Source organism: Catharus ustulatus, chromosome 36 (genome assembly GCF_009819885.2).
Source record: "Catharus ustulatus isolate bCatUst1 chromosome 36, bCatUst1.pri.v2, whole genome shotgun sequence".
Classification (NCBI taxonomy): Eukaryota; Metazoa; Chordata; class Aves; order Passeriformes; family Turdidae; genus Catharus; species Catharus ustulatus.
The window spans coordinates 23,238-49,042 of record NC_046256.1 but is presented as its reverse complement, the minus strand read 5'-3'; the positions used below and the strand labels follow the sequence as shown (position 1 = coordinate 49,042).

Genomic DNA, 25,805 nt, shown 5'->3' with positions numbered 1-25,805 from the left:
CCAGGTTCCCTCCTCTCACACCATTCACTACTTCACGTCAAAGATGCTTTCTGGGGGATGCCCACTCACACAGGATGCTAAACTGCATTTTGCCTTGGAGTGGGAACAAGAGGTAGAAGGGAAAATGGTAAAGACATGGACAATCCTTCTGCAGGGATGCACGGAAGCACCAGCCTTACTGAGGCAAACCTTGCAGAAAATATCACAAGGATTTACCCCACTCCCAGGGATTGGGCTAATGCAGGACGTGGATGACTTGCTCCAGTCAGGAGGAGAAGAAGTGGCAGAAGAATCCTCTGTGAAATGGTTGAATGTTCAAGATAAATAGTATCTTTGTGTATTTGGGAAAAAAAAGCACAAATGGTGGAGAAACAGGTGAATATTTGGGACATATTTTGACTGAATTTTGTGCTGTATTGACCAAGACAAGGATCAGGGAATCTTAGAAGCAACATTACCCAGCACTAAAATGGAGCTGGTAAAATTCTGAATATTAAGAGAGAATTGCAGGACCTGGATTGAGGATTCTTTATTTGAGCCAGAACATTGTATGAGTTTTTAAACCAAGATATCCTCAATATTTTGGCATTGGCACGAGAAACAGCAAAACTTCAGAAAATGAAATAAAACCAAAATGATTGGTGCCCCAGCCATGGCTCATCCAGACTCAGAAAAGAAATTTTTAATCAATTAGTTATAGTACGTACTATATTATATGCCTTTGGCAAATATTAAAATGAATGCTATCGGTGTAATGTTGGAAAGATTTGTTGTATGAATATAATTTATTTTAGTTTTGCTAGTAACAAAACTTTTAAAATAGGGTGATAATATATTCCTCTTCCACCATAACATGGTGATGTAAAAAAACTTTTGTTTATGTAACTAACACAGAAAATCATAGGCAAGATAATGAAGAAATTCCTTGCATTCTTGGATTAGGAGACACCAGACCCCCAGGGAAGGAAAAAATGTTGATTTACAGGTTGGGGGAGAATGATTCTCAATAAGGCATGAGGATCTATGAATATGCAACTGGTTCAGGATTTAAGGAAATGATTTCTAAGTTAGGTGTGCTCTTGGCTGAAGCCCAAGCACCCTACTGCTACTATAACATTTTGCTTTATTGTTTGTCTCTCATTGTCTTTTATTAAACCTTTTAAAATTTACTAGGAAAGTGACCCTCTTTTTTCACAAGGTGGATGTTAATCAGGGCCATGCCAAAGGAATTCTTGTGCTAAAATGTTTAACCCAGTGGCCAGAGTGGCCTCATTGTCTGCAGAATTGTGCAGCCACAGCTTTAATGGGACCTGAGACCCAAACACTGATGGCAGGAGGATCTCCTGTTGTTCAAGTCTGACACCAAGTTAAAGCTTTGAGAACCAAGAGAGCCCCTACATGGATGAGCAGTGCTCGGTGATTACAGAATGAAACTTGTTCAGTGGCACAGGAGGATTTAGAATTGAGGACAGGGGAAGGGTTTAACCCAGCCTCCTGTTTGAACAGCCTGCACAGGGGCTGGCAACAAACCCATGGCTGCATTCAAGGGACAGAGCTCCAGAGCCAACACAACAACACCTGGGCTGGTGCTGGAAAACAAACCTAGTTTAAATTTTTTAAAATTTATTTGTCTACTCAGGCTTGGTTTGCCTTTGTCTTGGGGACAGGAATTTTAAAGGATTTTTTAAAGTGATGTTACATTACTCAACAGAGATGAGTTTAACATTTTAAGAGACTGGGAATAGCCCGAAAGATACCCACAAAGTTAACAACCATCAACAGAGCATCAACGGCCATCAGCAAACATCAAAGAACACCCACCCCAGACACTGCCCCGGCAGAGTTCGATTCACCTGGTCTGGAAAATCACATCAGAAGGACAGAATCAGAGGGAAAGAAATCCGAGTCCCATAGTAAACCGAATGCTAAGAACTACACAGCTGGAAAGCAATGAACATGAAACCAATGGAATTCAATGGATTTAGACTGTATAAAGTTTAGGAAAAATCTGGTAAAACTCACGTGTCATGTAATTATTTTCTCTGCACACCCGGGCTATGTGTGGATGAAATGATTTCTGTTGCACATCGTGGTAAGAATCAAGTAATGCTTTGACTTTCTAAAGATATCAAGTTAAGAGCAGATTGTGGTGGAGTCACATGTGGGTCATCCAATGGCTGCTCAGGAAGAGAAACATCAGTTCCACACAGCCAGGAGAGGAGCTTTAAAAATGCAGATTAGCACTGCGGGGGCAAAGTACCCATTTATCTGGAGTTACAGACTTCCTGGAACGCCTGATAGCTGAGATTCTCCTCCAATGTATAACCCTCCCTTTTAATTCTTATGGAATTCATAGTGTTTCCCCATTTCTTTTTTCATCCTTGAATATCCTGTTTCACGTATCAGCAAACCTACAGTTTGCTTGAAAAGGAAAACATCTTTCTCCATTCATCAATCAATGGAATCCATCCCATTGTTTCTTTTATCTCTCAATGCTGGTCTTATCTACCAGCAGATCGACAGCTCGTTTGTAAAGACAAATCCAACATTCCTCTCACGAATAACCCCAAAATCAAAGAAGACCCAGGAAAAGTAACAAAGACAGTAGTAATTAAAATATTGTAAAGACAATTCTTGAGGAAATAAGAAGAGGAGGGAGTGAAAGCAGTAAGATTAATATCGCAGTGGGGGTGCATATTAACGAGGACATACAGCAGGTGGATCGGGAAGTCTGAACCTTCCAAGTACCTCAGCCAGTGGGGAAAGGGAGAGGGAGATGCAGCCGGGAAAATGAGGATAAAAAGGAGGCTGCGTTTTAGAGACCGCATGGCAAATGCCGCATGGCCTCTCCCTTTGTTCAGGAATAAAGTCACTTTTCCAGGACTCCTCTGTATCCTCTGGCGACGGGAATTTTGCCGCCCAGCCCCGGGCCCAGGGCAGCCACCTCTGTGCTACCGCCAGGAACCGGGACGAGCCAGCGCTGCTCCGGCAGCGGCTCCTGCCGAGGCCCCAGCGGGAAGGAGAGCGCGGGCAGCCGCTCCCGCAGCGCCCTCAGCCCAGGGGGAACACGGGCCGGCCACGGCACAACGAAGCCGCCAGAGCCCTCTGCCGCTCCCTCGGCCCGCAGCGAGCCCCGAGCCCCCGCAGAACCAAGCACAGCCCTCACCTGCGCTGGGGCCGCCTACGAGCTCCGCCGCCGCCTCACCGGGCTCCGGCCCCCTTCCAGTTGCACCTCCTATCCCGGCAGTGCAGGGTGTGAGAAACGACGCTCAGATTGTAATATTTTAAGGTTTTATTAAACCTTAACAAAATATAATAAAGAATTTGTGAAAAACGACGTTCACTTTTTAAAATGTTCAGAAGTTTATTAAACCTTAGCATAAAAATACAACAAAAGACTGAATAAGCAGAAAAATCAGCACTGGGAGCACAGGACTAAACCCCCCCGTGCTCACCTACAGAATGGATGTTCTGCCTTTTATGCCCCCGGGCCCTCCCAAAGTCTTGTCGGTGAACTCCTTCTCTGCCGTCCATTGCTGGACACTTTCTTACAGCTTCACTGGAGCTCAGGTGTAGGAACAAGCCGGCCCTCCCCAAGTGCCCTGACTCCTAAGCAATGTCGGACATTGGGGGAGGGGCAAACAGGACTGTGGGAGGATATATTACAATAACATCACTAGAGAGCCTCAAAATTTATCTCTAACACAATTACATTATTCATCTTTTAACTGTGAGAGCCAACCATCCCACTGCTAATCTACAACAACACGGACTACTCTTATCCCTCAAATAAGAGGTACATGGAGCCAGCTCCAGTTCCCCTGAATTGGTGGGGGCAGACACTACCCCCTTCCCCCCTGGGTATTGCATCAGTTTAATACATATTTTAAAAACGTTATGCATATTCAAGCATTTTAACATAGTTCCTCCCCTGTCCCACCTTTTTCAAGAATATGCTGTTGTCCCAGTCCTGATCATTTGTTACTTTTCAATATATTCAACACTTTTCAATTCCTTCATTGGCTAAATGCTAACATGTCAACAACTCTCCACCAACATTGGTATCACAACACAACATTCACATTAAAAGATCTCTAAACTTTAGCAAAACTTCTTTTATAACAGTCAACCTTATAAAACACATGTGGCATTCATTCTAACAATTGCTAAAGCCAACACTGTAATATATTTATCACAGCGGCCTTGAGCTTAGAGCCAGGCTTGGGCCAGGGAGTGTGACTGGGGCTGCCATTGGGCTTAGGTCCAAGAACGGTGTTGGCCTTAGGACAGGAACTGGGGCTGAGTTTAGGAGTTCAAGCTAAAGCTGGCACTGGAGTGTGGGTTGGTGCTCAAAGCTGCACTTAGGGCTTGAGACTGCCATTGGGGTTGGGCTTAGAGTTGCACTTGGGGCTGGCTTTGGGCTTAGCGTTAAACGTGGCATTTGATTTAAGGCTGAGCATTTGGCAAGGGACTAGGAATTACCAGTTAGGCCTGGGTTTTAGTTTAGAGCTAGAACTGGGGTTAAGGCTAAATGTGCAATTTTCCTTTGGCCTGACCTTAAGGTTGGCTGCACAAGTCTGGCACTGGGATGAGATTAAATCCGAGAGTGTGAGTGTGTCTGAACATGGAGTGAGATTGAGATCAGGATCAGGGTGAGCTTTGGGACCGAGCACACACCCAGACGGACAGGGGAGATGTCACTGCAGGATGTCCCTGGCATTGTCACAGCCCTGCTCAGGCACCACCAAAAGGCAGCAGGAGCTGGCTGGTCCCATATCCAGATGCTCCCAGCACCTGGAATATCCCTCTGTCCAGTCTGTTCTGCTCTCCTGGACATGCTCCCTCCAGACTCTTGGTCATCTCCTCCATGGCAGAGCATGGCATATTGAGTGGCTTCTAGGACCCTGCAGAGTCCTTGAGGAGGGCAAGCCTTGCTTGGCAACACCCAAATTCTCTCCCTGTCATACACAGCATTCCCATCCTGCATCCAATCCCATCACAGTGCCACTTTCTGGGAAGAAAGGAAGCCCAGTCAAATCCAAACCAGTGGGAACATTCAGACTGTTCTCTGAGAAAATCCGAATTTATTTAACACTAATGCTCCTAAAGAAGATCAGATCCCCATCTGACCAGTAGAGTGGGGGGAGCTTCCTGCAGGTGGAAGAACCTCCTTGGTTTCATGTGAATCTTTCCTGCTGCAAAGCATGGGAGGTTCCCCACTGGAACAGGGACAGCGTTCTGGGAACTGACTGGAGGTTGAACACAAGTGGCTCCAGGACACTTCCCGCCAGGACACTGCCTCTGAGAACAGCTTCTTGGACACAGCTGAGCTCCCCTTTTTACTTCCAGGCTTTTCCTGCTCATCTGCATCCTCAGGGATGAGGCTGTTTGTCTCCTGGCCGTGGCTCTGAGGGAGCAGGGTTGCCTGTCCAAAGGGCTGCCTCCCTCTGCCCTCTGGCAGCTCTCACCCAGGCTCTGGCAGGGGTGAAGGCTCTTGCAGAAATATCCCAAGGCTGGAGATCTCCCTCATCCTGCTCCTGTACACCTGATGCCACAAGAGTTCCCTGCACACAGGAACAGCACCTTTTCTTCTGAAGGAACTTGTTTCACCAAGGGTGTTCTCCTGTGGCACCGCCCCAGCATCCTTAAAGCCGCGGACTGGGAAGTGACACAAAGAACCAACACGGGCCCGCAAGAGCCCACGGCGGGGAGGGGCTTTTCGGCAGCTGCCCCACGCTGAGAAGCCAAAAGGCACCGGCAAGGGGGAGGGTGCCGGGCTGGAGCGGTTCCCCTGGAATAGCCGCCGGCACAAAGCCGTGGGACCGGGGCGCCGAGCCGAGGAGGAGAGGAACGGCGGAACCCACCCGGTGCTGTGGGGGTCCCTGGATCGTCGGGAAATTGTTTTTACTTTCCGAGATGAACGTAAAGCCTTTTTTCTTTTCTTTTTTTCTTTTTCTCCTTTCCTTCATTTTCCTTCCTTTCTTTTCCGTTCTTCTCCTTCTAGCTGATTGGGAAGGCAAGCTTTTCTTGCGAGGAACTGTACTTGGCTGTCAGGAAGGCTTTTGTTGTGAGAACCAGTGAGTGGCGGAACGAATGGGACTAAGAGCAAGTAAGGAATCCCCAAGGGGAAAAAGAAATGAGAAGATATCAACAGATATACCCTTAAATAGGCCCCTGGGAAGAAAACTAACCTGGTAGAAATATGACTCCAAAACCACAGAACTTAACATAATACAGTATCGTATAATAGAACAAGAGGGAAATTAAGTCCAACTGTGTGTGCTGGCTGTGGGATAAATCAAATGAGGAATGGATATGTCAGGTTTTAAAAGTCCATGTAAATGGTAAGGAACAACCCCAGTACAGATCTGGAAGAGGGGATTTCGCACTGATCAACCTTTCTAGCTCTGACCTCTCAGTCCTGAATCTCAAGGGAAAACTACTTTGCACCCCATTCCATACAAACAGAAAGTCCTGGATTTGGGAAAAACACTGGCTTGGGGTGTGCTTTGTTTTCCTCCTCCCTTTTGCCACCTCCTGCCTTTTTCTCTCTCTCTGTGAACACTAATTTTTGCTATACACTTTCCCTCAGATAATTTAACTGCTTACCATATCAAGTGTAGCAGTTGTTCTCCACCCAAATTTAACACCAGCAGGTGCTACTTCTCTTTCAGGTGAAGATCAGAGCCTGAATGCAGTGATTTCAAAATGAATAAATTACCTTTCCCTCTTTCAGTCCCAAATGAGCTACTGCCACCTGCACTTCCCCTTCCCTTCCTCTCCTGAGCCACCCAACAGCCCCACTGGGATGGCAGGAGCTGGGCCTGGGAACTGCTGCCTTTGGAGCTGCATCTCCTCCTCCCGTGGCCGCTGCTCAAAGCCCAGAAGTGCTCTGGGAACTTGAAGTTCTGGCAGCTGGGTTAGAGCCTACATGGGAGGAGGAGAAGGTTCAGCAGAGCCCTTCTACTGCCGTGCCAGCTCCAGGGCAAAGACTGCAATGGAAGCCAGCCAATGTACAAACCCCATCTGCTCTGCCCGTTCCTGTAGGAATGAGCTGTTGCAGAGGGGAAGATTTGGGTGGGAATGTGGTTCTCTAAGAAGGCCATAACTAAATGCTTGCATGGGGATTTTGGCTTCTGGAGCAGTGGGGTAGGGCTGTTGTTGGCTCCTACCCCTACATCCCATGATGAGTAAGGGGTGAGGGATGCCATGTGTGCTGTGCACTGGCAGTGATCCTCAGGAAATCCTTCTAATCCTCTCCTTCGAGCTAGTCAAGCTCCTGGGAAAGATGGGACAGAAAAAATAAAAAGGTGCTCAGTTTTGTGCCCTCCTGCCCTTGTGGGGTGAGGGGCAGGAGGCAGAGGTCCAGCATGGTCTCTCTCTGACCTTTCCTTTCAGACAACACTGTCTGCTCCCACAGCAAAGGCACAGGGGGGCTCTTTGCCCCCACCAGTAGGAAGTGGCTCTGCTGACCCCACTAAGAGTGCTTGAAGATTAGTCTGTGAACTAAACAGTTGAATATTGCCCAGAGGGGGGTAGCAGACAGTAGATGTGCCTCCATTCTCTTTCCAGGTCCCCACTGGCAGTGCTAGAACATAGGTCTGTGAGGCTGAGCAGTTGAATATTGCCTGGGAGGGTGGCAAGCACTGGATGGGACTCGTCTCATGTCAGCTCTGGCCTGGCCTTTCCTGTTTGTGCAGAGTGAGCTCCCTGTTCACTATGGGTGTTCTCTGTGCAGCACAGATTCTCTGTGTGTTGTTTGCACTGGCAGGGAGATCTCTAGGTTGCTTTTTGTTTCCTCATTAAAGGTGAATGATGGTGGGCAGAGCTCTGCAGAGAGTGAGATGAAGAAAGGAACAGGGTTGTTTGTCCCTAAGACCATCAGAGGAGAGGAACCATCCCATTGTCCCCCCTGAGCCTCACCAGAGGGAAATACCCAAGAAATTGTCCCCAAAGACAGGGTTCTGTGTAGCCTTGTGTTACCTGCAGGAATGCAGAACCTATCTTCGAGCGTGTGTGTGTGGGAGGGTTGGGGAAGTAAAAAGAACTTCTAGTGACATATTTAAACTAATTGTAGGCATGAACTGTGCCACAATGTCCCACCCATACTCCCCTCTCCTGTCCCCATCCCCACCGTGTCATGATCCCACAGAGAGACCCACAGGGGAGTCAGAGCCAGGAGGGCTCTAGAAAAGTGCTGAGCACGTGTGTGCCAGTGTGCCCAGCTCTGTGTGCACACACAGACACCGCAGTGCACACGTGTGTCAGTGTGCAGAACTGCACACACGTGAATTTTCTAGTGTGCCCAGATGGATGTGTACCCGTCCTGCTTTGCACAGTGTACATCTGTGTGTCTGTCTTGTGTCTGTGTGTCTGTCTTATGTCTGTGTTTCTGTTTGTCTGTCTCTCTGTTACTGCTGGGCTCTGCTGGCTGCAGTGGCCCCTGGCTCTCTGTGTCCACTCTGTTCTTGTAGGGAGAGTAATTCACCCTTACCTATAACTTTGCTAAAAATATATTTAAGGTTGTGTACAGTAATTTCTACCAAATTTAGTAGTGTTTGAGTTTCCATTGAATCCCTGTAATCTGAGCATGACTTGCACGGGTGTGTCTAAATGGCAGTTTGTTCTCTCAATAGATTCCATAGTCACATACAAAGATTTGGTTTTGGGGTTATTCTTGAGAGGAATGTTGGATTTGTCTTTACAAACGAGCTGTGGATCTGCTGGTAGATAAGAGCAGCATTGAGAGATGAAAGAAACAATGGGATGGATTCCACTGATTGATAAATGGAGAAAGAGATGTTTGACTTTATAGCAAACTGTAGGTTTGCTGATGCGTGAAACTGGATCTTGACAGATGAAAAAAGGAATGGGGAAAAACTATGAATTTTATAAGCATTAAAAATTAAAAGGGAGGATTATACATTGGAGGGAAATCTCAGCTATCAGGTGTTGCAAGAAGACTGTAATTCCAGATAAATGGGTACTTTGCCCCCCCGCAGTGTTAATCTGCATTTCTAAAGCTCCCCTCCTGGCTGTGTGGAACTGATGCTTCTTTTCCCGAACAGCCATTGGGTGACTCACATGTGGCTCCCCCCACAATCTGCTTTTAACTTGGTATCTTTGTTGTTACAGAGTCAAGGCATTACTTGATTCTTGCCAGGATGTGCAACAGAAATAATTTCATCCATACATAGCCCGGGTGTACAGAGAAAATCATTGCATGACACGTGAGTTTTACCAGATTTTTCCTAAACTTTATACAGTCTAAATCCACTGAATTCCATTGGTTTAATGTTCATTAGCTGCAAGTTGTGTAGTTCTCACTATTTGATTTCCTATCGGACCTGGATTTCTCCTCCTCTGATGTTCATTATGTCCCAGTGTTGGATTTCCTTCTCAGCCTTTTCCAGACCAGGTGTCTCCAACTTTGCCGGGGGTGTTTTAGGGGGTGGATGTTGCTTGATGTTTGCTGATGGTCATAGATATTTTATTGATGCTCTTTCTCTTTGGGGGTATGCAGAGGGTTTCGGCGAGGGAAGAATGCAATCAATCAATATGATTGGTAAAGCATTGTTCAACTTTGTTCACTTGCCACTCCTGGGGCGAGGGCAGATGCAGCAATTATTTGCTCTGGAGACCAAAACTTGGCATTATCATTGCATTTGCTGCTAAAGGCATGTGTCATTCTCTTAGCCCGATGGTGCTGTCTGCGAACTTGCAAAATCATAGAGGTGTTAGGAGTGAGTAGTGAGAGGCGACCCAATGTGCAAGGGCAACCCACCAGCCGTGATGGAATGCCCGCCCATGCTCTGTCTCCGCAGATAAGAAACACCCCTGGGGGAAGTCGCACGGGAGTGCTGGAGGAGCGGGAAATATTGCTGCTGGTATAATTACACCAAAAAGAGGAACTCCTATACAGGAAGGGAGGAATTCACGTTCACTGTGTGATCGGACTGCGGATTAACCCTTTGCTGGCTCAACCAGTTAAAGTATACACACCAATCTGCTGCTACCAACCCTAGCGACTCCAATTCCTGTGGTTCTAGGGAGGCCCCTTGGAAATGTGGGACCACTTGGTCCCATTGATCAGCATATGACTTGGAATCATGAGACTGGCAGCTGAGCGCCCCTATTGGACAGGGCAGCACATCCAAGGGTACCCCCACCAAACAGGTGGAGAAGGGATTACCGGGAGAGGACAGGGACAAGCATATTGTCTCCTGACCTGTTTTGTTAGCTAGAGTAACCCAGTTGTTTTCCTTTGGCTGTGTTGGAGCCCAAGTGGTGGCTGCCTGGGTGAAAAGGGCTACCCCTAGGGTCAGGATCACAGCCCTCATTCTGTAATATGTAATTGATTGATACCAAAAAGGACGTTGGTCAGCTAGGGTTCGTTCTGGGCAAACACTTCCCATTCCAGAGCACTACAGTGAACAGGGCTCTTCCTTTCACAGAGGAAGGCAATGATTTTTGTATTCTTATAAAAGGTAATATACTTAATACACTGTAGTATCTCCCACTTAACTGTCAAAATTAGCCAGGCCTCACGATTCTCAAACAGCAGGAGTGCCTCTCTCAGAGACCTAGTTTGAGTCAGCCTTTGAGCATCCCTCTGCCAAGACTCTCTCTGTCTGCCATCAACAGGATAAGCACAAGGGGTAATACAAACCCAATTGCAGAGCAACCACCCTCCTATTGCATCCTCCGCATTGGAAATACACCAAGGCCTCTCCCCCACAGTTACCCCCACAGCATACACTGGCCTGTCCTCCATCACAAAGAGCAGTTCTGGAAGCATCTTCTGCACTGCTGGTCCCGATGAGCCGATGGTTCTCCGCATCAGGGCGGCAGCTCTGTGGGACCAGAGCTGTGCATCAGTACCAAGCCCCGTGCAGCTGAGTGGGGCTGTGTGACAGAGCCCCGGTGCCCTGAGGGGCAGGGAGGGAGCATGGCAGCAGGGTCAGGAAACTGGGGGGCCCGAGAGCCCCGGAGTTCTCTTCCTGTCTGGCAGACCCCACTGGACAGGCTTTGCAGGCCAGTGAGCCCTGAGCTCTCGAGGCACCTGTGCCCCGTACCTGTCACACGATGGGGCACAGCGCAGGAGGCTCATCACCACATTAGCGGGGTGTTCTTCAGCCAGCCTCAGAAGGTCATTTTGCAGCCCGGCATCCACAGTGACACAGGACATGAGTCTCTGGTGAATGTCCCTCACCACAGCTGGCACCTGGAGGAGGCACGGGGAGGACTTGGAGTGCTGTCCATGGGAGCGAATTCCCCAGCTTCCCCCAAGAAGCTCTTGCCTTCCCACCACACTTTGCTGGTCCTCAAAGGCTGAGAGGGCAGAGCGGACGTGGCTTGAGGGGCCACACAATCATGGGAGGCCTTCAGCCCTGGCCCCAGGGTGCTTACCTGCTGCTGGAACAAATTCAGAGCAGGAGCAGGAATGCCAATCTTAGTGGGTGTGGGGTCAATCTTTAAGATGCCCCGTGTGAGGGTGTTTGTGCTGGCCATGCCCTCAGTGTGGGCCATGCCAGCCTTCACCCTGCCCTTAGCCGTTGCCCTGGCAGAGTTTGCTGTGTGTGTCGAGGACGCTATGCTGGCACCAGGCTCTGCCTGCAGCTCGGTCAGCCTGGAGTCAGGCTCGGCTGTGCCCTCGGTTGCTGTGGCCGTGCTCTTTCTACGCCAAATGTGTAGAATCCAGTGCTGTTCTCACCCACGTCCCCTAGAAACTACTGCCATCACGACAAGAGGCCATGCCAGGTGCAAACCTCTCTATAACTGTAATGCTCCCTCAGCCAGTTCCCCTGAGTCAGCAGTGGTGGGCAACTGCCTTAGGGTGAAGCATGTGGGGCAGTGCTGGGGTGGAAATAGCCATGAAGAACAGAACTGCCTGCTAATCTGGATTTGTTCAACAATGCTTCCTAAGTCTGTGCTCTCTGGCCTCTGGCTGAGTCTCAGACACATTAAGCATTTCAGTTCCTTGTTCCAGTACTCAACAGGAAGGTGCTGTGTAGAAAAATGCTACCTGATGTACATTGTCTGCAGTGTCTGTCTTTTAGAGAAAGAGCAGCTTTTAACCCCTCAATGGGGAGGTCCCTTTCAGGTACTGCTCAGCACTGAATGGGCTCTGGGAACTGCAGAGTGGGAGTGGACTCATGGCAAGAGAATTAAAGGCCCAGGAAAAGAACCCAAAGAATAAACTATAACATCCAGATGGGGTGAGATAGAATTGACTCTCAAGCAGAGAGCAAGGGATAACCAAAGAAGTACAATGACATCTGAAAAGAGGGTCAAGCTTCTACCAAGCTGCCTCAGAGATATTTTTACAACACTTTTTGGGAAGGGTTTAAATGACATCTGTTAATATTGCAATTGTCCTGTTTTAATGGATGTAAATTACAAGCATCTGTTGAGGGAAAATACACAGGAAAATGTAAGAGGTGCTGGGGCTGTTTCCTTAGGAGCAAACAAGCAGAGTCAGACAAGAAATAGAGGGCAAGACCAGGGTTGGCCCCTGTGTTCACCACCGAGAAGATTGTACAGCCCTGCTGTGGGCAGCAACCCTGTAGCCATGGTAAGGTGGGGGCAAAAAGGCCACACCAGACCTCTGTCATTCCTCAATTAGTGTTTAACAGGTAAGATACACCTGCTATGGGCAGTAACCCCATCAGCATGGTACATGGCCACACCAGGCCTCTGGGATTCCCTTCTGTCCATTATGAATAAGTGGGGCCTAAGGAAAAGCTGAGATTTTTCTGTTCCCACTGTCATCATGCAGCTTAACAGATGCTAGTATGAAGAGACTCAATTTTGAAAAGTAAGAGTGAATCCTCAGAATCGAAAATAAGAGTCAATTGTTTGAGCCAAATGCCATATGAGAAGGAAAAATGATCCTGGGAGTGTCGGTCCCGGTGCTCCAAACAGGACGCTTGGAGAGGGCAGGCTGAGGCAGGAGAGCGTCCTAGCAGGGACCCAACACCAGAAGAGGCAGCTCCCGGCGCTGGGATGGCGGGGCGAGGTTTTCCAGCGGCATCTGCTCCGAGAGCCAAAAGCGAGCGAATGCCAGCACTGCCCCCAACTCTCCTTTACCTGCCTCGAACCTCGCGCACTTCCAACCCTTCCCCCTACAGCCCTCGCCCACCGCCCTCCTCTGAGAGAAACTCCCAAAAAACCCAGGGAAGCTCTCCCTGCCCCATCTCAAGGTCTCAAGGACCGAGCCATCAGTGCTCCTTAGCATGTCAATGGGAAAAAATTCCACAGGCAGAGAGGGAAGGAAAAAACCAACCCCCAAGAGCCGGCTTGTTCCTACAGCTGAGCTCCAGTCAAGCTGTAAGAAAGTGTCCAGCAATGGACGGCAGAGAAGGAGTTCACCGACAAGACTTTGGGAGGGCCCAGGGGCATAAAAGGCAGAACATCCATTCTGTAGGTGAGCACAGGGGGGTTTAGTCCTGTGCTCCCAGTGCTGATTTTTCTGCTTATTCAGTCTTTTGTTGTATTTTTATGCCACGGTTTAAAAAAACTCTGAAATTTTACAAAGTGAGCGTCATTTCTCACACCGTGCACTGCCGGGATAGGAGGTGCAGCTGGAGGGAGAGAGGGGTGGGGGAAAGCTGGTTTGGAGGGTCTTAATTTACTTCTCATTATCCTGCTCAGAGGTTTTGGTGTTTTCTGCCATAAATCTCTCCCCTTCCCCACTCATCCACAAGGCTTTGGGGCAGTTTTTATCTTTTTGGGGGAAATGAAAGCCATGCACTGATGCTCCTAATTAGGGCGTAGGAGAGGTGAAGCTCCAGGGCTTCCCGTTGAGGCGGAGGCAGCGAAATCGCAGGGCTGGGAAAGGCGTGCCGGGAGCTGCAGAGAACGTTGTTTGTGTACTGAGGCCAATCCCGACTCGGGCCGAGCCCGTTCCAGGGCTATTCCTCATCTCCGGCTTTGGCCTCGCCCAGCCCGGGGGCCCTGAGAGCGCGGGCCGAGGCTGGGCCGTGTGCAGAGCCCGCCCCTCGCAGCCATTGGCTGGTTCTGCCGTCACTCGTCGTTCTCGCACGCTGATTGGGCAGAGCGGGGACAAGCCCAGCCCCGGGGCCGCCCCTAGGGCGCTCGTGAGGCAGCAAAGGCGCCATGGGTGAGGGGTTCTGTGCGGGCTCGGTGAGGCGGCGGCGGAGCTCGGAGGCGGCGGCGGAGCTCGGAGGCGGCCCCAGCGCAGGTGAGGGCTGTGCTTGGTTCTGCGGGGGCTCGGGGCTCGCTGCGGGCCAAGGGAGCGGCAGAGGGCTCTGGCGGCTTCGTTGTGCCGTGGCCGGCCCGTGTTCCCCCTGGGCTGAGGGCGCTGCGGGAGCGGCTGCCCGCGCTCTCCTTCCCGCTGGGGCCTCGGCAGGAGCCGCTGCCGGAGCAGCGCTGGCTCGTCCCGGTTCCTGGCGGTAGCACGGAGGTGGCTGCCCTGGGCCCGGGGCTGGGCGGCAAATTTCCCGTCGCCTGAGGTTTGTGTGCCCAAAGGGACAGAGGAGTCCTGGAAAAGTGATTTTATTCCTGAACAAAGGGAGAGGCCATGCGGCATTTGCCATGCGGTCTCTAAAACGCAGCCTCTTTTTATCCTCATTTTCCCGGCTGCATCTCCCTCTCCCTTTCCCCACTGGCTGAGGTACTTGGAAGGTTCAGACTTCCCGATCCACCTGCTGCATTTCCTCGTTAATATGCACCCCCACTGCGATATTAATCTTACTGCTTTCACTCCCTCCACTTCTTATTTCATTCACAATTCTCTTTACAATATTTTAATTATTTTTGACTCAATCTGTTTTTCTGGTCCTCTTTGGTTTTGGGGTTATTCGTGAGAGGAACGTTGCATTTGTCTTTACAAACGAGCAGTGGATCTGCTGGTAGATAAGACCAGCATTGAGAGATAAAAGAAACAATGGGATGGATTCCCCTGATTGATAAATGGAAAAATATGTTTGCCTTTACAAACTGTAGGTTTGCTGGTACGTGAAACAAGGTATTGAAAGATGAAAGAAGGAATGGGGAAAAACTATGAATTCAATAAGAATTAAAAAGTAAGAGGGAAAGTTATACATTGGCAGGAATCCTAGGTATCAGGCTTAGCCGGAAGTCTGTAATTCCAGATAAATGGGTACTTAGCCCCAGCAGTGTTAATCTGCATTTCTAAAGCTCTTCTCCTGGCTGTCTAGAAGCCATGGTTCTCTTCCAGAGCAGCCATTGGATGACTCACATGTGGCTCCCCACAATCCCCTTTTAACTTGATATCTTTATTGTTACAGAGTCAAGGCATGACTTGATTCTTGCCAAGATGTGCAGCAGAAATCATTTCATCCACACATAGCTTGAGTGTGCAGAGAAAATCATTGCATGACACGTGAGTTTTACCAGATTTTTCCTAAACTTTATACAGTCTAAATCCACTGAATTCCATTGGTTTAATGTTCATTAGCTGCAAGTTGTGTAGTTCTCACTATTTGATTTCCTATCGGACCCGGATTTCTCCTCCTCTGATGTTCATTATGTCCCAGTGTTGGATTTCCTTCTCAGCCTTTTCCAGACCAGGTGTCTCCAACTTTGCCAGGGGCCCTGTCGGGGGATGGGTGTTGCTTGATGTTTGCTGATGGTCACAGATATTTCATTTATATTCTTTATGTTTGTGGGTATCTTTTGGGCCATTCCCAGCCTGTTGAGATGGTAAACTCTTCTCTGGTGAGTGGTGTAACATCCCTTAAAAAACCCTTTAAAATTCTTTTTCCTTACTGAAAGGCAAACCGAGCCTGAGTAGAGAGATAAGATTTTTTAAAAATTTAAAGTTGGTATCTTTTCCAACAACCGAATCCCAGGTAGCCCAGTGTGTGAGTGTAACTGAGAGCCAGAGTGGAATTGTGCCCTTGTGTTCCCCAGCAGCTGTGGCAGTGCAGGCACAGAAAGTGGTGAAGCTCAAGGACTTTGGCCACAGACTGTTTGAAATACACATCCCTTATCTACACCCTGCACTAGGTGGAGAATGACCAGGGTAAGGAATTCCAAACACCAATTCCAAGGGAGATCATTGAATATCTGCCCTGGCTCTGGCTCTTATACTTGCCAAAGCCAAACGCAAAAGCCGTACCGAGAGGATCTTGATTTCTCTCACCAGCTGCCAAAGGAGTTTCTTTATTTCCCCATTCGTTCTTTCTACTTAACCCGAGCTGTGCAGTTGCCAAGGTTTGTGTTGGTCCCATTGTATTCCTACAGCAGCCAGAACCCCCTGAAGGATCTTTGCTTCCTCCTCCCTTTTGCCACCTCCTGCCTTTTTCTCTCTCTCTGTGAACACTAATTTTTGCTATACACTTTCCCTCAGATAATGTAACTGCTTACCATATCAAGTGTAGCAGTTGTTCTCCACCCAAATTTAACACCAGCAGGTGCTACTTCTCTTTCAGGTGAAGATCAGAGCCCGAATGCAGTGATTTCAAAATGAATAAATTCACCTTTCCCTCTTTCAGTCCACAATGAGCTACTGCCACCTGCACTTCCCCTTCCCTTCCTCTCCTGAGCCACCCAACAGCCCCACTGGGATGGCAGGAGCTGGGCCTGGGAACTGCTGCCTTTGGAGCTGCATCTCCTCCTCCCGTGGCCGCTGCTCAAAGCCCAGAAGTGCTCTGGGAACTTGAAGTTCTGGCAGCTGGGTTAGAGCCTACATGGGAGGAGGAGAAGGTTCAGCAGAGCCCTTCTACTGCCGTGCCAGCTCCAGGGCAAAGACTGCAATGGAAGCCAGCCAATGTACAAACCCCATCTGCTCTGCCCATTCCTGTGGGAATGAGCTGCTGCAGAGGGGAAGATTTGGGTGGGAATGTGGTTCTCTAAGAAGGCCATAACTAAATGCTTGCATGGGGATTTTGGTTTCTGGAGCAGTGGGGTAGGGCTGTTGTTGGTTCCTACCCCTACATCCCATGATGAGTAAGGGGTGAGGGATGCCATGTGTGCTGTGCACTGGCAGTGAGCCTCAGGAAATCCTTCTAATCCTCTCCTTCGAGCTAGTCAAGCTCCTGGGAAAGATGGGACAGAAAAAATAAAAAGGTGCTCAGTTTTGTGCCCTCCTGTCCCTTGTGGGGTGAGGGGCAGGAGGCAGAGGTCCAGCATGGTCTCTCTCTGACCTTTCCTTTCAGACAACACTGTCTGCTCCCACAGCAAAGGCACTGAGGGGCTCTTTGCCCCCACCAGTAGGAAGTGGCTCTGCTGACCCCACTAAGAGTGCTAGAAGATCAGTCTGTGAACTAAACAGTGGAATATTGCCCAGAGGGGGGTAGCAGGCAGTAGATGTGCCTCCATTCTCTTTCCAGGACCCCACTGGCAGTGCTAGAACATAGGTCTGTGAGGCTGAGCAGTTGAATATTGCCTGGGAGGGTGGCAAGCACTGGATGGGACTCGTCTCATGTCAGCTCTGGCCTGGCCTTTCCTGTTTGTGCAGAGTGAGCTCACTGTTCACTGTGGGTGCTCTCTTTGCAGCACAGATTCTCTGTGTGTTGTTTGCACTGGCAGGGAGATCTCTAGGTTGCCTTTTGTTTCCTCATTAAAGGTGAATGATGGTGGGCAGAGCTCTGCAGAGAGTGAGATGAAGAAAGGAACAGGGTTGGTTGTCCCTAAGACCATCAGAGGAGAGGAACCATCCCATTGTCCCCCCTGAGCCTCACCAGAGGGAAATAACCAAGAAATTGTCCCCAAAGACAGGGTTCTGTGTGACCTTGTGTTACCTGCAGGAATGCAGGACCTATCTTCGAGTGTGTGTGTGGGGGAGGGTTGGGGAAGTAAGAAGAACTTCTAGTGACATATTTTAACTAATTGTAGGCATGAACTGTGCCACAATGTCCCACCCATACTCCCCTCTCCTGTCCCCATCCCCACCGTGTCATGATCCCACAGAGAGACCCACAGGGGGGTCAGGGGCCAGGAGGGCTCTAGAAAAGTGCTGAGCACGTGTGTGCCAGTGTGCCCAGCTCTGTGTGCACACACAGACACCGCAGTGCACACGTGTGTCAGTGTGCAGAACTGCACACACGTGTATTTTCTAGTGTGCCCAGATGGAAGTGTACCCGTCCTGCTTTGCACAGTGTACATCTGTGTGTCTGTCTGTGTGTCTGTGTGTCTGTCTTGTCTGTGTTCTGTTGTCTGTCTCTCTGTCACTGCTGGGCTCTGCTGGCTGCAGTGGCCCCTGGCTCTCTGTGTCCACTCTGTTCTTGTAGGGAGAGTAATTCACCCTTACCTATAACTTTGCTAAAAATATATTTAAGGTTGTGTACAGTGATTTCTACCAAATTTAGTAGTGTTTAAGTTTCCATTGAATCCCTGTAATCTGTGCATGACTTGCACGGGTGTGTCTAAATGGCAGTTTGTTCTCTCAATAGATTTCATAGTCATGTACAAAGATTTGGTTTTGGGGTTATTCTTGAGAGGAATGTTGGATTTGTCTTTACAAACGAGCTGTGGATCTGCTGGTAGATAAGAGCCAGCATTGAGAGATAAAAGAAACAATGGGATGGATTCCACTGATTGATGAATAGAAAGAGATGTTTGACTTTATAGCAAACTGTAGGTTTGCTGATGCGTGAAACAGGATATTCAAGGATGAAAAAAGAAATGGGGAAAAACTATGAATTTTATAAGCATTAAAAATTAAAAGGGAGGATTATACATTGGAGGGAAATCTCAGCTATCAGGTGTTGCAAGAAGACTGTAATTCCAGATAAATGGGTACTTTGCCCCCGCAGTGTTAATCTGCATTTCTAAAGCTCCTCTCCTGGCTGTGTGGAACTGATGCTTCTCTTCCTGAGCAGACATTGGATGACTCACATGTGGCTCCCCCACAATCTGCTTTTATTTGATATCTTTGGTGTCAGAGAGTCAAGGCATGACTTGATTCTTGCCAAGATGTGCAGCAGAAATCATTTCATCCACACATAGCCCGGGTGTGCAGAGAAGATCATTGCATGACACGTGAGTTTTACCAGATTTTTCCTAAACTTTATACAGTCTAAATCCACTGAATTCATTGGTTTAATGTTCATTAGCTGCAAGTTGTGTAGTTCTCACTATTTGATTTCCTATCGGACCCGGATTTCTCCTCCTCTGATGTTAATTATGTCCCTGTGTTGGATTTCCTTCTCAGCCTTTTCCAGACCAGGTGTCTCCAACTTTGCCAGGGGCCCTGTCGGGGGTGGGTGTTGCTTGATGTTTGCTGATGGTCACAGATATTTCATTTATATTCTTTATGTTTGTGGGTATCCTTTGGGCCATTCCCAGTCTGTTGAGATGGTAAACTCATCTCTGGTGAGTGGTGTAACATCCCTTAAAAAACCCTTTAAAATTCTTTTTCCTTACTGAAAGGCAAACCGAGCCTGAGTAGAGAGATAAGATTTTTAAAAATTTAAAGTTGGTATCTTTTCCAACAATTCAATCCCAGGTAGCCCAGTGTGTGAGTGTAACTGAGAGCCAGAGTGGAATTGTGCCCTTGTGTTCCCCAGCAGCTGTGGCAGTGCAGGTACAGAAACCAGTCAAGCTCCAGGACTTTCGCCACAGACTGTTTGAAATACACATCCCTTATCTACACCCTGCACTAGGTGGAGAATGACCAGGGTAAGGAATTCCAAACACCAATTCCAAGGGAGATCATTGAATATCTGCTCTGGCTCTGTCTCTTATCCTTGCCAAAGGCAAAAGCCGTACCCACGGGATCTTGGCTTCTCTCACCAGCTGCCAAAGGAGTTTATTTCCCCATTCGTTCTTTCTACTTGACCTGAGCTCTGGGGGTGCCAAGGTTTGTGTTGGTCCCATTGTATTCCTACAGCAGCCAGAACCCCCTGAAGGATCTTTGCTGTCAAATGAGTTCCCCATCTGAGTCTGTTGCTTCCACAGTCCGTTTTCTTGGAATTGCTGGTTTTTGAAGTTCCTTTAGAAGAGATCCAGTGATTTCTGTAGAAGTCAGGATTGCTTTTGGCTCCCTGTTAGCTGCCATGCTGTCACCAGCAGATATTTGAGCCTTCCTGCTCAGGGCATTTCAGTGCCAGGCTCTTCCAAGCACACCCAGCTCCGCCGGCTGAGCTGAGCATGCGGGCGGTGACCTGCGCTTGGTCTGATTCCCTTTCCTTAATCACAGCGTGTCTTGGAACTCTTTTCCCTTCTCCTGCCCTTGCAGACCCATGCATAAACACATTGTGTCCCTCAGGCCAGGGAATGTCTCCTCAATCTCTCCTGTGCTGGCTCTGGAGCTCTGTCCCTTGAATGCAGCCATGGGTTTGTTGCCAGCCCCTGTGCAGGCTGTTCAAACAGGAGGCTGGGTTAAACCCTTCCCCTGTCCTCAGTTCTAAATCCTCCTGTGCCACTGAACAAGTTTCATTCTGTAATCACTGAGCACTGCTCATCCATGTAGAGGCTCTTTTGGTTCTCAAATCTTTATCTTGGTCCTGGATTTGAACAACAGGAGATCCTCCTGCCATCAGGTTTGAGCCTCAGGTGACATTAAATTTTTGGTTGCACAATTCTGCAGATAATGAGGCCACTCTGGCCCCTGGGTTAAACATTTTTGCATGAGAATTCCTTTGGCGTGGCCCTGTTTCACATTCACATATAATTTAAATTCTTTTTCCTTGTCTGGATGTGCCGGGGCGGGATTCTCAGTTAATCTGCTTTTTAACATTTGAAAATTCTGCTTTCCTTTAGGTGTCCATCTATCCAGTTTCTCGAGTGTCAGGATATGAATGTTGTAGGGAGAGATCCCTGGCTTCAAAAACCCTGCTTTTAGTAAGGACTCAATACAGGCTGCAAGCCCTTCCTTCCCTCCCCTGTAATAGGGTATTGCTTTTAGACACCACTTGTCCTGGTTGCTTCAAAGTCCTTTGGAGAGGCTCCATATCTCATTTTCCTGATTTTCCTGGAGCTGCCTGCATTTCTGGTTTCAATTCAGCACAGGCCTTGCCAGACATTTGACACAATGGCACAACAGAACTGGCCTCTGTATCACGTTTTATGATATTAATTTGTATTCCTAATTTAGGCATCAAATCCCTTCCCAGTAAATTACAATCACAATTAGGAGCAAATAAAAATTCCTGCATTTCAAACCCATCCCCCACATCTGCTAGCAGTGGTTGAATAAAACACAGCAGCTCATCTTTCCCACTTATCTCCTGAAGAATCAAAGGCATTTTTGGCATTTTTACCCCCTTATGTCTAAGATTCAGAGTGGATGGAGAGGTCCCTGTGTCCATCAGGAAAGGCCTTCTCTCAATCCAGAGCCACCCTGAATGTTCTCAAGGTGGGTCCCAGGTGTAATGGGAGCTCTGAGACCCCTAACAATGCATGTCCATCAAGGGCTGGACCTGCTCCTCCTGAGGGTGCTCCTGTGTCTGCTTCCAGTGTCCTTGTGCCCTGCAGATGGAACCCTGGTTCCTTCCCAGGGGCTGTTTGGGTCGGCTCTGCCCTGCCGAGGAGGGCAATGCCTGTGCCAGGTCCTTGTGGCCAACCCCGTCCCCTGGGTGCTGGGGCCCCCTTGGGCCCTGGGGTTCATCCCTCAGGGGCTGTAGAAACTCTGCCATGGCCTTTGCCTTCACCTTGGCCTTTTCTCATCCCTTCTTGCATTCCCCTGCTGTGCCTTTCTGAGCAACTGCTCCAGGGGCTTCTTCTGCCCCTCCTGCAGCCCCCTCAGTGCCTGGGGGTGCTCATCCTCTGACAGCTGCTGAGCTTGCTGCAAAATCATTCCTTTCTGCAGTGACCCAAACAAAATGCTTAAAAGCTAATCTGGATCCTTCCAGGTCCAGTCCCCATTTCCCAGCTGTTCCTTGCTGCTCGTCCTTGTGCTCGCCGTGCCCTGGCCAGCCCGTATCCCAGAGCCGGTGCCTGTCCTGCCGCAGTGTCCAAACGCGGCCCCCCCGGCGGGCAGGGCCGGCAGCTCCACGGGGCCGGGCAGCGGCCGGGGCGTCCCGCAGCCTCCTGGGGGCCGGGGGCCACTGCCGGCCCTGCCCGGGGGGTGCTGGGCTCAGGCAGCGCCCGGCGCTGAGCCCCGGCTGCCCCACAGCCCCGGCCCGGCCCCGCAGCTCCCCACAGGCCCCCAGCCCGTGCTCCCGGTGCCGCAGCTCTGCGCCCGCTCCTGCCGCTGCCCAGCACAGAGAAACCCCCTGGAATCCTGACCTCCTTGTTTGCCTGGCCTGGCAACCGGGGACACAAAGGATCTGGCATCAGCTGGCAACTTCTGAGGATAAGAGCCTGCTGAAAAACATCCCCATCCTCAGTGTTTTTCTCTTCCTCCTCTTTTCCATCATCCTTTTTCTTCCCACATAGATTCCTCCTGCTGCTTCTTGCCTGAACCATATTCCTGCACATTCCCTTTTTCTCCCGGTCCCTTCCCAGCACACCAACAGCATCCATCCCCTGTTGTCTAAATCCCTTCTGGACTTCCCTTATTGCCCCCCTTGGTGTCCCTGTCCTTGATTACCTCTGGGAGAATGTGCAAACTCCCTCACCATGCTCCCAAGGGATCCTTCAGAGATATTTTGGGATCATCATCCCTTTTGCTGGGAGCCCTTCCTGGCTTTCCCTTTCTCCCCTCCATGGGTGCCCTGCCATGTTTAGTCCCCGAAGATCCCACTGTAGTCACTGATGAGATTTTCAGAGCTCTCTGGCTGCCGACTCTTCCCAGCTCCCCTGATGTGTCACTCGTCTGTCTCCTGGTCACTCTCGGGTACCCAATCCATGCCCAGTGCCGCCAGCACCCAAGGGAGGCGATCACCCAAACTGGGTGAGGCACCTTCAGCTCCACTCACTGCCCCCGCCCTGGACAGGGGAAGGAATTCTGGCCAAGCCACAAGGTGTGTGGAAAAATTCACATCACCAGAGGTGATCTTGGAGGTTTTTGGGTTTTTTGTCTTTGTCTTGATGTTTGCAGGACTTTTGGCCTGAATATTGCTGTTGTGGAGGTTCTTACAGACACAAGATGCCCAATGTCTTCCTGAGTCACATTTGGACAAGGTGGAACCCCCAGCACAAAGTGCTCTTATCTTGCTTTTTCCCCAATCCAGGATTTTTCATTCCCAAAGCGTGGGCAGATGGAGGAGGCAGAAAAGCCCCGGAGCTCCCTCATGAGGAAGGGCTGCAAACCCAGCCCAGGGAGCTGTGAGGAGCAAAGACCCTCCGTGAGCCGGGAAGGCGGCCGGAGATCCAGGCAGAGCTCAGAGCTGGTGGAGAAACCTCCTGGAGGGGAGAAGCCCCACAAGTGCTTGGAATGTGGGAAGGGTTTCAGCTACAGGTCTGAGCTGATCCGGCACCAGAAGATCCACACTGGGGAAAAGCCCTACGAGTGTGGGGAATGCGGGAAAAGCTTCAGTGACAGATCCAACCTGAACAGGCACCAGAGGATCCACACTGGGGAGCGGCCCTATGAGTGTGAGAAGTGTGGGAAGGGCTTCAGTGACAGCTCCAATCTGATGCAGCACCAGGCGATCCACACAGGGGAGAGGCCCCACACCTGCTTAGAATGTGGGAAGACCTTTGGATGGAGTGCCAGCCTGAGAGTCCACCAGCGCATCCACACCGGAGAGAGGCCCTACGAGTGTCCTGTGTGTGGGAAGAGCTTCTCACAGAGCTGTAACTTGTCCCAACACCGAAGGAGCCAGCATTAAGTGAAGCCCTGAGAGTGCCCCGAGTGTGGGAAGAGCTTCGTGCTCTGCTCCAGCTCCATCCCCCACGGTGCTGGATGATCCCCAGTGACCCCCGCTGAACAGCGCCCTGGTGATCCCCGTTGTGTGGGGGGAAGTGGTTGGAGAGATTTCCACCCCTTCTCCTTGTCGTGCTGTGATTTGGTTGGTAATAAATTCCCTCCCCGTGCCCAGGCTGGGTCTGTTGTTCCCGTTCGGTGCTCGGGGCGGGATCTCTCCTGTTCCTGCTCTCAACTCCCGGGCCTCTCCTCAGCCAATCAGACAATGCGATGAAGAAGATTCAGCCAATCAGAGAGAGCAGCTCTGATGACTCACCGGTTGCCGGGCAGACCCGCAGCACCCAGAGTTCCCCACCTGGACCCCACCCTCCCGCCCAATCACGATCCCCCCGCGGGGTCCCCCCAAGCCCCTCCCCAGTCCCGCCCCAGCATAAACGGAATTGGGTCTAACTGGGAAGCTTTATTAGGAACACTGGGAGCAGCCGGGCGGGGGCAGAGGGACAGCAGGGCTGGAGGGGGCACACTACTTCCCCAAAATCAATGTAGGGATGGAGCGGGAAGTCCTGGCCGTGGTCGAGGCGCCGGCGAGAGGCTGCGGCCGCTGCCGGCTCAGGAGCTCTGTGGGCAAAGTAAATGGGGTGAGACTGGGCTAGCAGTCCCAGGGGGAGCACACACGCTCCGGGGCAGGGGAAACACGAGCCCCGGGACCCCTCCTTCACCTTCAGGTTGAAGCTGAGCCTCAGGACCAAGAGAAATGAAGCCCAACATGGACACCCCAAAACCTCTCACAGACACCCCAAGCCCCTCTAAGCACCGTCCCAGTCACCTCCAGCCCACGCAGGACCTCTTAACACTTCCTTGCTATCTCTTCCTAGCCTCACCAGCACCTGCCAAACCCCTCCTGTCCCTCTCAGGATCCCATAATCTCCTCCCAGTTCCCCCCTCTCCACTACCCCAGGACCTCTCCCATCCACACCGGGACTCACTAAGACCCTCCCAGTCTCTTTCCAGCACAACCAGCCTCATCCCAAACCCTGCTTTCCAATCTTTTTCCAGCCCCTCCAGGCTCACTCAAATCGCTCCCAGTAACGTCCAGCACCCTCGAACTCCCTCCCAGCGTCCACCCGGAACCCCATCCCAGCATATTGCCATCTCCTTCTCAGCAATTCTAGAGTGCCGAACGTCTCTCCCAGTTTATTCCAGGCTATCTCAGACTCCCTCCCAGTTACTCCCAGCACACCTCAATCCCTCTCCAGAGGTCTCCCAGATCTCCACCCTCTCTCCCATTGCCCCAATGCGCTCTACTCTGTCCCTGTGTTCCCCCACTCTGTCCAAATTCATTCTGAATCCTTCTCAGCACCACACCAGCCCTCTCCCACATCTCCCAGCTCCCCGCAGCTGATCCCAGTGTGTCCTCACTCTCCCAGTGCCCTCCAAAACTTCTCCCAGTCCTTCCCCATCCCTCCCCCATCCCTTCTCCCACTCCTTCCCCATCCCTCCCCCATCCCTTCTCCCGCTCCCCGCGGGCTCCGGGACCGAGCGAGGGGCGCGGTTGGGTCGCGGCGGAGAGCGCTGAGCGCTCTGAATCTGCCCGGCAACTGTGGAGTCATCAGCACCGCAGCACTCTGATTGGCTTAAATTTAATCATCGTCTGCTCTGATTGGCTGCTTTTCGCGGGTCATTTTGATTGGGAAATTTTTCTGAGTTTTGGGAGTTCCTGGGGCTGGGGGGGTTCCCGGCGCCTTTTGGGGTTCGCTGGGACCCGTGCTGGAGTTCAGGTGCCTCGCAATGTCATCCCAGAGCGGAGTGACACGGGGGGGACACACGGTGTCCCCATTCCCATTACATCCCGGGGCCTGTTCTGCCCCCCCAGTCACGGACCCTCGAGGAGTTCTCCCCAGGTCCCGTACCAGTGCCCGTTAAAAATCAGGCCCGGGATGAACTGGGAAGATTTATTGGGAACACTGGGAGCAGCCGGATGGGGGCAGAATGACAGCAGGGCTGGGGTGACACATGACCCCCCCAAAATCAGCATGGGAACGGAGCGAGGGGTCCTGGATGGGCCCGAGGCCACGGGGAGGGGCTGTGGCCACCACTGGGAAGGGAGCAGGATGGAATGTGAATG

At 50.5% G+C, this 25,805-nt stretch overlaps 1 protein-coding gene and 1 long non-coding RNA gene across 2 annotated transcripts in view; both read left to right on the top strand.

Annotated features, from left to right (window-relative positions):
- Positions 1-24,039, top strand: part of LOC117009835 (zinc finger protein 154-like) — a 46,082-nt gene extending 22,043 nt beyond the window's left edge. Inside the window, exon 2 of the mRNA XM_033084210.2 lies at positions 23,046-24,039. Coding sequence (XP_032940101.1) covers positions 23,073-23,645 — 573 coding nt within the window. The 5' untranslated portion in view covers positions 23,046-23,072 and the 3' untranslated portion in view covers positions 23,646-24,039. The remainder of the gene's footprint in view (positions 1-23,045) is intronic.
- Positions 13,818-18,968, top strand: LOC117009860. The gene is made up of 3 exons (XR_004420551.1): positions 13,818-14,203; positions 15,273-15,367; positions 18,875-18,968. It is a non-coding gene; the product is annotated as an uncharacterized LOC117009860 (long non-coding RNA).
- Positions 24,040-25,805: the final 1,766 nt, after the last annotated feature.